The sequence below is a fragment of the Schistocerca serialis genome, chromosome 3, assembly GCF_023864345.2.
Source record: "Schistocerca serialis cubense isolate TAMUIC-IGC-003099 chromosome 3, iqSchSeri2.2, whole genome shotgun sequence".
Taxonomy (NCBI): Eukaryota; Metazoa; Arthropoda; class Insecta; order Orthoptera; family Acrididae; genus Schistocerca; species Schistocerca serialis.
The window spans coordinates 281,049,230-281,061,535 of NC_064640.1; the positions used below are offsets into that span (position 1 = coordinate 281,049,230).

A 12,306-nucleotide genomic window follows, 5' to 3' on the forward strand; every position below is an offset into this window, starting at 1 on the left:
GAGCTATGCCACTATTCAACAGTAATGGCAGGAATGGGTGAACCATAAATAAACACAGCATCAAGAAGGAAGTGGCCAACCTAGAGATATGCAGAACATGAGCTCTGAGCAATCATGAGAGAGGCACCCAGAACTTGGATTCATCAATATCATTGATCTCATGTGCGACTGGTATTTCAGTGACGAAAAGGACCATTTATAGTTGGCCCACAAAAAGGAGACTGAGCTCACAGCACCCACTGTGGCAACTACCACTGATCTCTGTGCACTAATAAGCCCATTTGCAGTGCTGATGGACACATTCAGCATGGAGCTGACTGACTGGAGTAAAATTGTCTACAGTGATGAGTCCCACTTTAAAATGAGCCTCAATGACCAATAAAGGCACCATGGACAGCAGTGGGATACCAACATGGCTGTCTCCTGTCATATGGCCTGATAACCAGGACTGATGATCTGGAGTGTGACTTCATTTATAGTAGGACTCCTTTGATTGTCATCTGCAGCACTCTTAAGTCACACTGGAACAATGACAATATTCTATTCCCATTTTGTTGACATTCACAGCAAACCATCCTGGGCATATATTTCAGCAAGATAATGCCCACCTGCACACAATGAGTATTTCTCCTGCTTGTCTTCATGCCTGACAATCCCTACCTTTGTCAGCAAGCTTGCCAGATCTCTCCCCAATTAATAATGTTTGGACCATTATGGACAAGGCTCTCCAACCAGTTCATGATTTTGACAATATAACATGCCAACTGGACAGAATTTGCCATGATATCCCACAGGAGGATCTCAACAACTCTGTCAATCAATGTCAAGCTGAATAACTGCTTAAATAAGGGCCAGAGGTGGACCAACACATTAGTGACTTGCTCAATTTGTGAGGCTCTTTCTGTTGAATAAATCATTCAACTTTTTGAAAAAAGTAATCATTTTTTTGCCTATACATGTATGTCACATCTACTGATTTCTGCCCCATTTGGATGATTCCTTCATGGTGCATCTTTTGTTACTTTTTGTCTTAGACTGTATTTATGATGTACTTCATTGAGCTATAGAGGTAGAGGCTACATTCAGGAAGGTGGCTGAGGAGGGTCAGGTGAAGCAAATGGTGAAGAAGCTGCTGAGGTAATGGAGAAATGCAGATAAGGTTTTTTGGCCTACGTTCATATCACGAACCTACCATTAATGAACCTGATCCAAATGGGGGTTTGGGATTTTAGATGGCTGAGGTTACCTCTAAATTGCACACAAAGAAGTTGGCACATAACAGTCACATGTAAATGCAACACTTTGCTCTGTACATTCAATTGGAGGATTTTGACAATGAAGATAAATGTCAATTGCTACCTAAGCCTTTTTAACATAAAAATGAAATGAGATACCTAATTGTTTGTGGTAGTATTGCCATGCTTACCCTCACAGTTTACATACCTTCAAGGAACACTATCCATCTATTACTGTTGTTTGATCTTCGTAGGTAGAAGCTAGAAAGATGTAAAGATAACATTATTTTCATGTGGTGTGTAGCACAAAGAGTGAAGACTAACAAAATTTGAACATAACATAGATTCTCAGACATGCCACAAACAAATATGTGTAACAATAAATAAATGCTGGACTTTTCATATGTGCATCATATTCTGGAAAAGCTGAGAGAAAAATTATACAGTGAAACTATATTCCCTGAATGAACAATTTTTTCTCTTGTTTCATTCCACATCCTAGAAATTCTTTTTCATGTTTAAAAGTTATGTAAGCTAAGAGAGAGAGTGTGTGTGTGTGTGTGTGTGTGTGTGTGTGTGTGTGTGTGTGTGTGTGTGTGTGTGTGTGTGTGTGTGTGTGTGTCTGTGTGGATATCTGGTTCATTATGTGTACTCACAAGGCAACCTCCCCATCGCACCCCCCTCAGATTTAGTTATAAGTTGGCACAGTGGATAGACCTTGAAAAACTGAACACAGATCACGCGAGAAAACAGGAAGAAGTTGTGTGGAACTATGAAAAAAATAAGCAAAATATATAAACTGAGAAGTCCATGCGCAACATACTCAACATTAAGGGCAGGTATGAGCTCAGGGGCGCCGTGGTCCGTGGTTAGCATGAGCAGCTGCGGAGTGAGAAGTCCTTGGTTCAAGTCTTCCCTCGAGTGAAAAGTTTAATTTTTTATTTTCAGACAATTATCTAAGTTCAGGCACTCACACATAATCAGTTTCGCTCTCCAAAATTCCAGGACATGTTTAGATTTGCTTGGACATATGCAGGATTTGACGGTCTACACAAGGAAAAATTTGAAAACGTTAAAAACATATGTTTTGACAGAGCACAGGGAAAAGTGTGCGACTGTGAAACTGTTGCATTCATTTGTTGCAGTTTATGTGACACACTCTTATGTTTTCATCACTTTTTTGGGAGTAATTATCACATCCACAAGGAAACCTAAATCGGGCAAGGTAAAACCCATTCGCCAAGTGTACAAGTTAGGTGGGTCGACAACATATTCCTGTCATGTGACACACATGCCGTTACCACTGTCGTATAGAATATATCAGACGTGTTTTCCTGTGGAGGAATCGGTTGACCTATGACCTTGCGATCAAATGTTTTCGATTCCCATTGGAGAGGCACGTCCTTTCGTCTACTAATTGCACGGTTTTGAGGTGCGATCCCAAAACACAGACACTAAACTCATTACAGTGAACAGAAATGTCAATGAACGAATGGACAGGTCATAACTTTGCAAAAATAAACTTTTCACTCGAGGGAAGACTTGAACCAATGTCCTCTCGTTCCGCAGCTGCTCACGCTAACCACGGGACCACGGTGCTCCTGGGCTCACAGTATCCTTGGTGTTGCCTATCTTGCGCATGGACTACTCAGTTTGTATATTTTGCTTATTTTTTTCATAGTTCCACACAACTTCTTCCTGGTTTCTCGATTGATCTGTGTTCAGTTTTTCAAAGCCTATCCACTGTGCCAACTTATAACTAAATCTGAGGGAGGTGCGATGGGGAGGTTCCCTTGTCAGTATACTGAATCCAAAATTTTGCATACAAGTAGGTATTAAATAAATTGTGTATTAGCAATTACAAGGCAGTTAAATAAATAAATAAATAAAACAGTCATCAATGAATGAGATAATGTGCACTACAGCATGTGGAATACAGCCTTAAGGTCTGTGCCATAAAATTATGTTTACTAAAAGGGAGAAAAGGAAACATAGCAGGTGAATATGGATTGGGGCTAAGAAATGAAAGAGGAAGCCGCCTGGTAGAATTTTGCACAGAGCATAACTTAATCGTAGCTAACACTTGGTTCAAGAATAATAAAAGAAGGTTGTATACATGGAAGAATCCTGGAGATACTAGAAGGTATCAGATAGATTATATAATGGTAAGACAGAGATTTAGGAACCAGGTTTTAAATTGTAAGACATTTTCAGGGGCAGATGTGGACTCTGACCACAATCTTTTGGTTATGAACTGTAGATTAAAACTGAAGAAACTGCAAAAAGGTGGGAATTTAGGGAGGTGGGACCTGGATAAACTGACTAAACCAGAGAGTGTACAGAGTTTCAGGGAGAGCATAAGGGAACAATTGACAGGAATGGGGGAAAGAAATACAGTAGAAGAAGAATGGGTAGCTTTGAGGGATGAAATAGTGAAGGCAGCAGAGGATCAAGTAGGTAAAAAATCGAGGGCTGGTAGAAATCTTTGGGTAACAGAAGAAATATTGAATTTAATTGATGAAAGGAGAAAATATAAAAATGCAGTAAATGAAGCAGGCAAAAAGGAATACAAACATCTCAAAAATGAGATCGACACGAAGTACAAAATAGCTAAGCAGGCATGGCTAGAGGACAAATGTAAGGATGTAGAGGCTTATCTCACTAGGCATAAGATAGATACTGCCTACAGGAAAATTAAAGAGACCTTTGGAAAAAAGAGAACCACTTGTATGAATATCAAGAGCTCAGGTGGAAACCCAGTTCTAAGCAAAGGAGGGAAAGAAGAAATGGGGAAGGAGTATATAGAGCGTCTATACAAGGGCCATGTACTTGAGGACAATATTATGGAAATGGAAGAGGATGTAGATGGAGATGAAATGGGAGATATGATACTGCGTGAAGAGTTTGACAGAGCACTGAAAGATCTGAGTCGAAACAAGGCCCCAGGAGTTGGAACATGTGAGGCAATACTGACCCTACAACTTATCTTAGAAGAAAGATTAAGGAAAGGCAAACCTAGGTTCCTAGCATTTGTAGGCTTAGAGAAAGCTTTTGGCAATGTTGACTGGAATACTCTCTTTCAAATTTTGAAGATGGGAGGCGTAAAATACAGGGAGCGAAAGGCTATTTACAATTTGTACAGAAACCAGATGGCAGTTATAAGGGTCGAGGGACATGAATGATAAGCAGTGGTTGGGAAGGAAGTGAGACAGGGTTGTAGCCTCTCCCCAATGTTATTCATCTGTATACTGAGCAAGCAGTAAAGGAAACAAAAGAAAAATTTGGAGTAGGTATTAAAATCCATGGAGAAGAAATAAAAACTTTGAGGTTCGCCGATGACATTGTAATTCTGTTAGAGACAGCAAAGGACTTGGAAGAGCAGTTGAACGAAAGGACAGTGTCTTGAAAGGAGGATATAAGATGAACATCAACAAAAAAAAAATGAGGATAATGGAATGTAGTCGAGTTAACTTGGGTGATACTGAGGGAATTAGATTAGGAAATGAGACACTTAAAGTAGTAAATGACATTGCTATTTGGGGAGCAAAATAACTGATGATGGTTGAAGTAGAGAGGATATAAAATGTAGACTGGCAATGGCAAGGAAAGCGTTTCTGAAGAAGAGAAATTTGTTAGTATCGAGTATAGATTTAAGTATCAGGAAGTTGTTTCTGAAAGTATTTGTATGGAGTGTAGCCATGTATGGAAGTGAAACATGGACGATAAATAGTTTGGACAAGAAGCTTTCGAAATGTGGTGCTACAGAAGAATGCTGAAGATTAGACGGGTAGATCACATAACTAACGAGGAGGTATTGAATAGAATTGGGGAGAAGAGGAGTTTGTGGCACAACTTGACAAGAAGAAGGGATCGGTTGGTAGGACATGTTCTGAGGCATCAAGGGATCACCAATTTAGTATTGGAGGTTAAAAATCGTAGAGGGAGACCAAGAGATGAATACACTAAGCAGATTCAGAAGGATGTAGGTTGCAGTAGTTACTCAGAGATGAAGAAGCTTGCACAGGATAGAGTAGCATGGAGAGCTGCATCAAACCAGTCTCAGGACTGAAGACAACAACAACAAACAACAAAGCATGGGTAATGGCTAGTTTCACTTCACAATATTTTATTATGTAGAGAAAGATAATTTCATTTGTAGTAGTCAATTGCACACATGCCTCTTCTCAGTTCTGTATTAGTTCTTGTTGTGTATACAGGCAGTTACGGAGGTTCACATAGCGGGGATTCCAAACCACAATGTAACTAGGCATCTTTTATTATTATATCCATAACATTCTGTTTTCAAGATATGTTATTGATTAGTAAGTCATATATAAACAACAATGTCAGATATTGGACTCACTTTATTATCAGCCACTATGCATTTAAACAGTCATGCCATCACCACACAGATTTTATGGTAAAGAAGAACTTTTATATTTAATTTGTGGCATGTAAATGTTAGCAACTTTCACTAGAAGAGGAGGAACACATTTTACTTTATTTGAATCTGCTATGACAAATACATATAGTGTAATATGCTGTACACTTTAATATATCAAGACATGATGAAACTTTTCTTGGTTACAGAAATTTCTGATATCTCTAAATTCTGGCCAGATTTGAGATTATTTTTGATTTATAAATTATGTAATCTGTGACTAAGGATGTTCACAAAGTGTTCTAGCCATAGATAGCAAATTTGCACAAATATAATTTTTAGTTTGTATATCAATATTTTAATATACTGGGATTACACTATGGAGATTACTTTTCAAATTAATGACAGCAAATGCTAATAAAACAAACTATATAATTTATCATTATTTTAGAATATAATTACAACAAAACATAAATTATTATTATATTTTTATCATGATATTATCAACACTCAAACACTGTTTCATTATAACCTTAAGTTAACAGCTTTAAGCATATTTTCAAATGTCCTCAAAGGAATTAATACTTATGAAAAATATGTAACAAATTAAACCTGAATTAAGGTGTAAAAGAAGACATTACATAAACAGTGTTGTGGCTCATAGAATATTCTGAAAGGTTTGAGAACAATTAGCACGGTTTATATTACTCTTGATTGGCGCCAGCTGTGTCACACTCATTTTACTGTTGGAAGGGTTAACATCATGGAAACTCTGTGGAGGTGTGGGTTTTAGAAAGACACCAGCACCAAAAAGTAATTAATGTAGAGAAATGAAATTTTGGGAATGCATTTGTCTAGGTGACATATTTAAGCAATTAACAATGCAAAATCACGCGCGAGATAAGCCATTGCAAATGTGAAATGATGACACATTAATAGCTGGTGAAACCGCCATAATGTGGAGTACAAGCATGAAAACGTGCATGCATCGTGTTGTATAGCTGTTGGATGTCAGTTTAGCGGATGGAGTTCCCTGCATGTTGCACTTGCTTGGTTAATATATGGACGGTTTATGCTGTCTGTGGATGACGCTGGAGTTGTCTTCCAATGATGTCCTGTGTGTGCTCACTTGGAAGCAGATCTGCTGATAGGGTAGGCTAACGCAACATGTCAACACTCTGTAGAGCATGTTGGGTTACAACAACGGTATGTGGGCGACCGTTATCCTGCTGGAAAACAACCCCTAGAATGCTGTTCATGAATGGCAGCACAACAGGTCGAACCATCAGACTGATGTAAAATTTTAAAGTCAGGGCGCTGTCATAAGAAACGGCATCCGTGGCCATGACTCGAGGTGTAGGTCCATTGTGTCTAGCATGCAGACAGGTTGGTTGCAGGCGCTCAACGGGCCGCCTTCTAACCAACACACGGCCGTCACTGGCACTGAGGAAGAGTCAGCTTTTATCGAAAAACACAACAGACCACCATCCTGCCCTCCAATTCGCTCTCGCTTGACACCAATGAAGTCGCAATCGGCAGTGGTTTGGGACCACAAGCATGCTGCATGGCGTCTGGCTCAGGGCTGTCCTTGAAGTAATTTAATTTCAACAGTTCGTTGCGTCACTGTGGTGCCAACTGCCGCTCAGGTTACTGCTGCAGATGCAGGACAATGCATCAGAGCCATACACCGGACACGATGGCCTTCCCTTTCGGGAGTGCAAGTGGCTGTCTGGAGCCCGGTCTTCTTGCGACCGCACGCTAAGGCGACCACCGCTGGCAGAAATCATGTACAGTGCTTACAATCCTGCCAAGTCTTTCTGGAATATCGCAGTACGAACATCCAGCTTCTCGTAGCCCTAGCTGTCTGACAGACAGCAAAGCACCGAGTGGGATAGCGTAGTGGGTAGCACACTGGACTCGCATTCCAATTTAGGTTCCCTGTGATTTCCCTGAACTGTTTAGTGCAAAGCCCAGGATGGTTCCTTCGGAAGGACACTACTGCTTTCCTTCTCCATCCTCCCCTAACCCGAGCTTGTGCCCCGTCTCTAATGACCCCGTTGTCGACGGGACATTAAACACTGATCTATTTCTCCTCTTCCAGACAGCAAAACAAAATTTGAAAACAAACTGAAACAGTTGCTCCTTGACAACTGCTTCTAACCCGTAGAAGAATTTCAATTAGTGTAACATGTAAAAGGTTGTGGGTGCTAATTACTAACTCATATATAAGTGTTGGCGTTTAGCCATATTTACAAATCCGATGTGAATTTAAAATGACTCGTTTCACGTCATTATGATTTATCGAGCATGATGATCCACGGAACATGGAACCAATCAGCCTGATAGGTATAATTAAAACGACGCAGACCTCTAGACACTGACGCCATTTGCAAGTTAAGTAAACTGCGTTTTACAAAATGTAATCATGTTCCTTTTACACAGCAAATACATTGACATTACAGTGCTGCTCACTCACATGTAATGTGAGCGCCGGGCGGGGTGGCCGAGCGGTTCTAGGCGCTACAGTCTGCAACCGCGCGACCGCTACGGTCGCAGGTTCGAATCCTGCCTCGGCATGGATGTCTGTGATGTCCTAAGGTTAGTTAGGTTTAAGTAGTTCTAAGTTCTAGGGGACTGATGACCTCAAAAGTTAAGTCCCATAGTGCTCACAAGGGAACCTCTCCATCGCACCCCCCTCAGATTTAGTTACAAGTTAGCACAGTGGATAGGCCTTGAGAAACTGAACACCGATCAATCGAGAAAACAGGGAGAAGTTGTGTGGAACTATGAAAAAAAAGCAAAATATACAAACTGAGTAGTCCATGTGCGAGATATGCTACATCAAGGATAGTGTGAGGTCAGGAGCGCCGTGGTCGCGTGGTTAGTGTGAGCAGCTGCGGAACGAGAGGTCCTTGGATCAAGTCTTCCCTCAAGTTAAAAGTTTAATTTTTTATTTTCAGTTTATGTAACAAACACTCATGTTTTCATCACTTTATAGGAGTGATTATCACATTCACAAGAAAACCTAAATCGGGCAAGGTAGAAGAATCTTTTTACCCATTCGCCAAGTGTACAAGTTAGGTGGGTCGACAACATATTCCTGTCATGTGACGCACATGCTCTCACCAGTGTCGTATAGAATATATCAGACGTGTTTTCCTGTGGAGGAATCGGTTGACCTATGACCTTACGATCAAATGTTTTCGGTTCCCATTGGAGAGGCACGTCCTTTCGTCCACTAATCGCACGATTTTGCGGTGCGGTCGCAAAACACAGACACTAAATTATTACAGTGAACAGAGACGTCAATGAACGAACGGACAGATCATAACTTTGCTAAAATAAGAAAAGTAAACTTTCCACTCGAGGGAAGACTTGAACCAAGGACCTCTCGTTCAGCAGTTGCTCACGCTAACCTCGGGACCACGGCGCTCCTGAGCTCGTAATCTCCTTGATATTGTCTATCTCGCGCGTGGACTACTCAGTTTGTATATTTTTCTTATTTTTTTCATAGTTCGACACAACTTCTTCCTGTTTTCTCGATTGATCTGTGTTCAGTTTTTCAAAGCCTATCCACCTTGCCAACTTACAACTAAATCTGAGGGAGGTGCGATTGGGAGGTTCCCATGTCAGAGCCATTTGAACCATTTTGTAATGTCAGCGAAAGTAAACATTTTGTACGTACTTTATTAGGAGAGAATCACATAGCATCTGTTTTACTCTTATGGAGCATGCAAAACGAACAAATGTATAGTTAATTTCGAGGAATCCCAAAGGAGTGTTAAAGAGCCGTTACTCTTTACAATACACAGTAATGGTCTAATGGGTAATGCTGAAAACTCCGTTAGCCTTTCTGAAGACAATGATGTTACCGACAGGTATATAAGGTTGTAACACTAGAATACGAGGAAGATGCAGGTTCGGCGACTGGTGCAGGTACTGGGAGTTGATCCCCTTAAGTAGGCAAACTGATCCACTACTGTTCGTTTACATTATTGACAAAAAATCACTGGAAACAACTAGCAGTAAAGTGGAATGACCACATAAAATAAAATGTAGGAAATGCAGATATCAAGAAAAGATACATTGGGTGAATCTCAAGGAAATGTAATTCATCCACTAAATAAATGGCTTACTGAACACTAGTTCAATTGATTCTTAAGTACTGCTAATCAGTCTTGGACCATTACCGAGCTGGTTTAGCAGAAGAGACAGAGAAGATCCAAGGAATCTGATTCGTTTAGTCGGAGCGAGAGCGTTATATATATTTAAAAAAAGTGGTGGACGCCACAAGAGGCGTTGTGTCAAGAAGAGATGGGCAACATATTACTACCTTGCAAACATACCTCGTGAACCGATCACAACGAGAAAATCAGAGAAATTAGAGTCCATTTGGATGTTTACTGACAACCATTCTTCCCACGCACCAAACGTTATTGCAACAAGCAAGGCGGGAAAAGACAGTGGTGCCAGAAATTCCCTCCACCATAAACGTAAGGTGTATTGCGTAGTATGGATGTACAAGGTAGGGCAAATGAAAGAGGCCGGGACGAGTGGATGCGATAGGCCGTAATTATGTAGCAGCATTAACGGATGAGGAAAAGACCTACAGTTACTTCCAGCAGGATGGAGCAACTGTTCATACAGTTGGCAGAACCTTGGAGAACATTTACACGATCTACACGCCTGACAAAGTTGTTAGCAGATGTGAGTCCCGTCGCGGATCTAGCTGGCCACCCAGGTCATCTGATCTGCAGTGTGCAATTACTTTGTGTGAGGAGTCGTCAAGCCTAAGGTCAATCGGAACAATCCTCATTGTCTTCAAGAACTGCAGCAGGACATTTCGGATGAAACTGCAGTAATTCCAGCAGTAGAGCCTCGATCAGTCTTCAGAAACTTGCTGACCAGGGCCCGAAGGGGCCAAGAGATAAATGGTGTTCCCTTTCAGTATCTGCTGTGGTCAGGTTAGTACTGTATTTCCTTTCCCCTGCTGTGTTTCTTGACACCCCGGAACTCTGTTTTCTGGGCCACTTTTATTTGCCCCACCCTGTAGATAGCACTCTGAAACAGTTCTGGGGCGGCAGGGTAGTGTATTGGCTTGCAAACTGCACAAATCTCTTGTAGGTTGCGGTTGGCAAACAAATGGATGCTCGTAACCAGCCAACACGTTCCAGCGTCGTTCGTCAACGAGAGATGATTGCAAATATATCAGAAACGGCGTTTATAATCCATCTAAGCACATCCCACACAAGACTACCTGCTTTTCGACATCCACGCAACCTGCCATTGGCATGTACCTCGACTCACCAGTCCAGGTGATCTCTCTTTTTCCATCCTTAAGACGTACAGTGATGCCGATTCTATGAACTTGCTAACATCTATGTCGTTTGATGCAGAGCTATAGGTACACGTTTTGAGCGTTAGCTTCTGTGCGCCACAATGTGGAGGTGGTTCTGGTTCGAATGAATGCTCACCAATGTCCCAGTTACCCGCTTTTATAATTTGCGATAGTCGACGGCAACCTTTGGCAGGAGTAAATTTTGACCGTGGCAGTTCGCTCACGGTACACCCTTGACAGAAGCATGTAAAGAGACCGTGCTTGCACTACATCAGAAATGGAATATCCCAGCTTCCCACGATCTGGCCGTGACCAAATGTACTAATAGGGTGTCTCTTGCCCATCATGCGCTCGACTCGATTAACCCCTCGACAGCTATAGACATATAGGCATATAGATAATCGTTTTTTCCTCGCTCTATTTGCGAATGGAACAGGAAAGGTCATGACTAGTAGTATTGTATTGTATTGTATTGTATTAAACCGGCGACCTAGAAACGACGGAGAGGCTTCGTCCCGCCGTAGCCCTCAGTGGTTCACAACCCCACAACAGGCCACAGCAGTCCACCCACCCCACCGCCGCCCCACACTGAACCCAGGGTTATTGTACGGTTCGGCCCACAGAGTAATTATCCGACGGGTGGATTCGTGCCGACCGCGTGGAGTGGCCGCGCGGTTTGAGGCGCCATGCACGGACTGCATGGCCCCTCCCGCCAGAGGTTCGAATCCTTCCTCTGGCATGGTTGTGTGTCTTGCTCATAGCAGAAATTAGTTTAAGTAGTGTGTAAGTCTACGGACCCATGACCTCAGTAGTTTGGTCCCTTAGGAATTCACACATTTTTTTTTTCTTTTTTTTTTTTCGCCTTCCCGCTCGGGAAGCAGCGCGTAAGACTTCACGGCCAGCCGGTCGACATTACTAGTAGTGGTATGGGGTACCCTCCGCGGAATATGTACGTAGATGTAATGCAACAGGACCCACGAGAAATACGGGCCCCGCAACGAAGTTGTGATGTTACAGTAGTTGCCTTGTCCGCCGTACATCGCGAACGCTGGGCTCCGTGCAGGGCCAACAATAAAGGTCTAAACTTTGTCGCGGGTTATCGAGAGTTGCATGTATTCAAACGCAAAGTTAAGAATTATTAAATTCGTGTCAAATAGTAACTCAGTCCCCACCAGAGACGGTCGCTGGAACTCGTAAGAACTGTGGTGTCACATGCTGCGACCAATGCCACACGACCTGTATATCAATACAGAGCCTGACGACATCTCAGTCACGCGACACGCCGAATTATTCGATCCGCTGTTTCTCCAACCAGTTACTGCCGCTTATTCAGTTGTTTATGAGTGCGTCGT

The 12,306-nt window shown here is 42.0% G+C and overlaps 1 protein-coding gene across 1 annotated transcript in view; it reads right to left on the reverse strand.

Annotated features, from left to right (window-relative positions):
- Positions 1 to 12,306, reverse strand: part of LOC126470787 (palmitoleoyl-protein carboxylesterase NOTUM) — a 338,465-nt gene that overhangs the window by 113,958 nt on the left and 212,201 nt on the right. Inside the window, exon 5 of the mRNA XM_050098797.1 lies at positions 1,444 to 1,496. Within this exon, the coding sequence (XP_049954754.1) occupies positions 1,444 to 1,496 (53 nt within the window). The remainder of the gene's footprint in view (positions 1 to 1,443; positions 1,497 to 12,306) is intronic.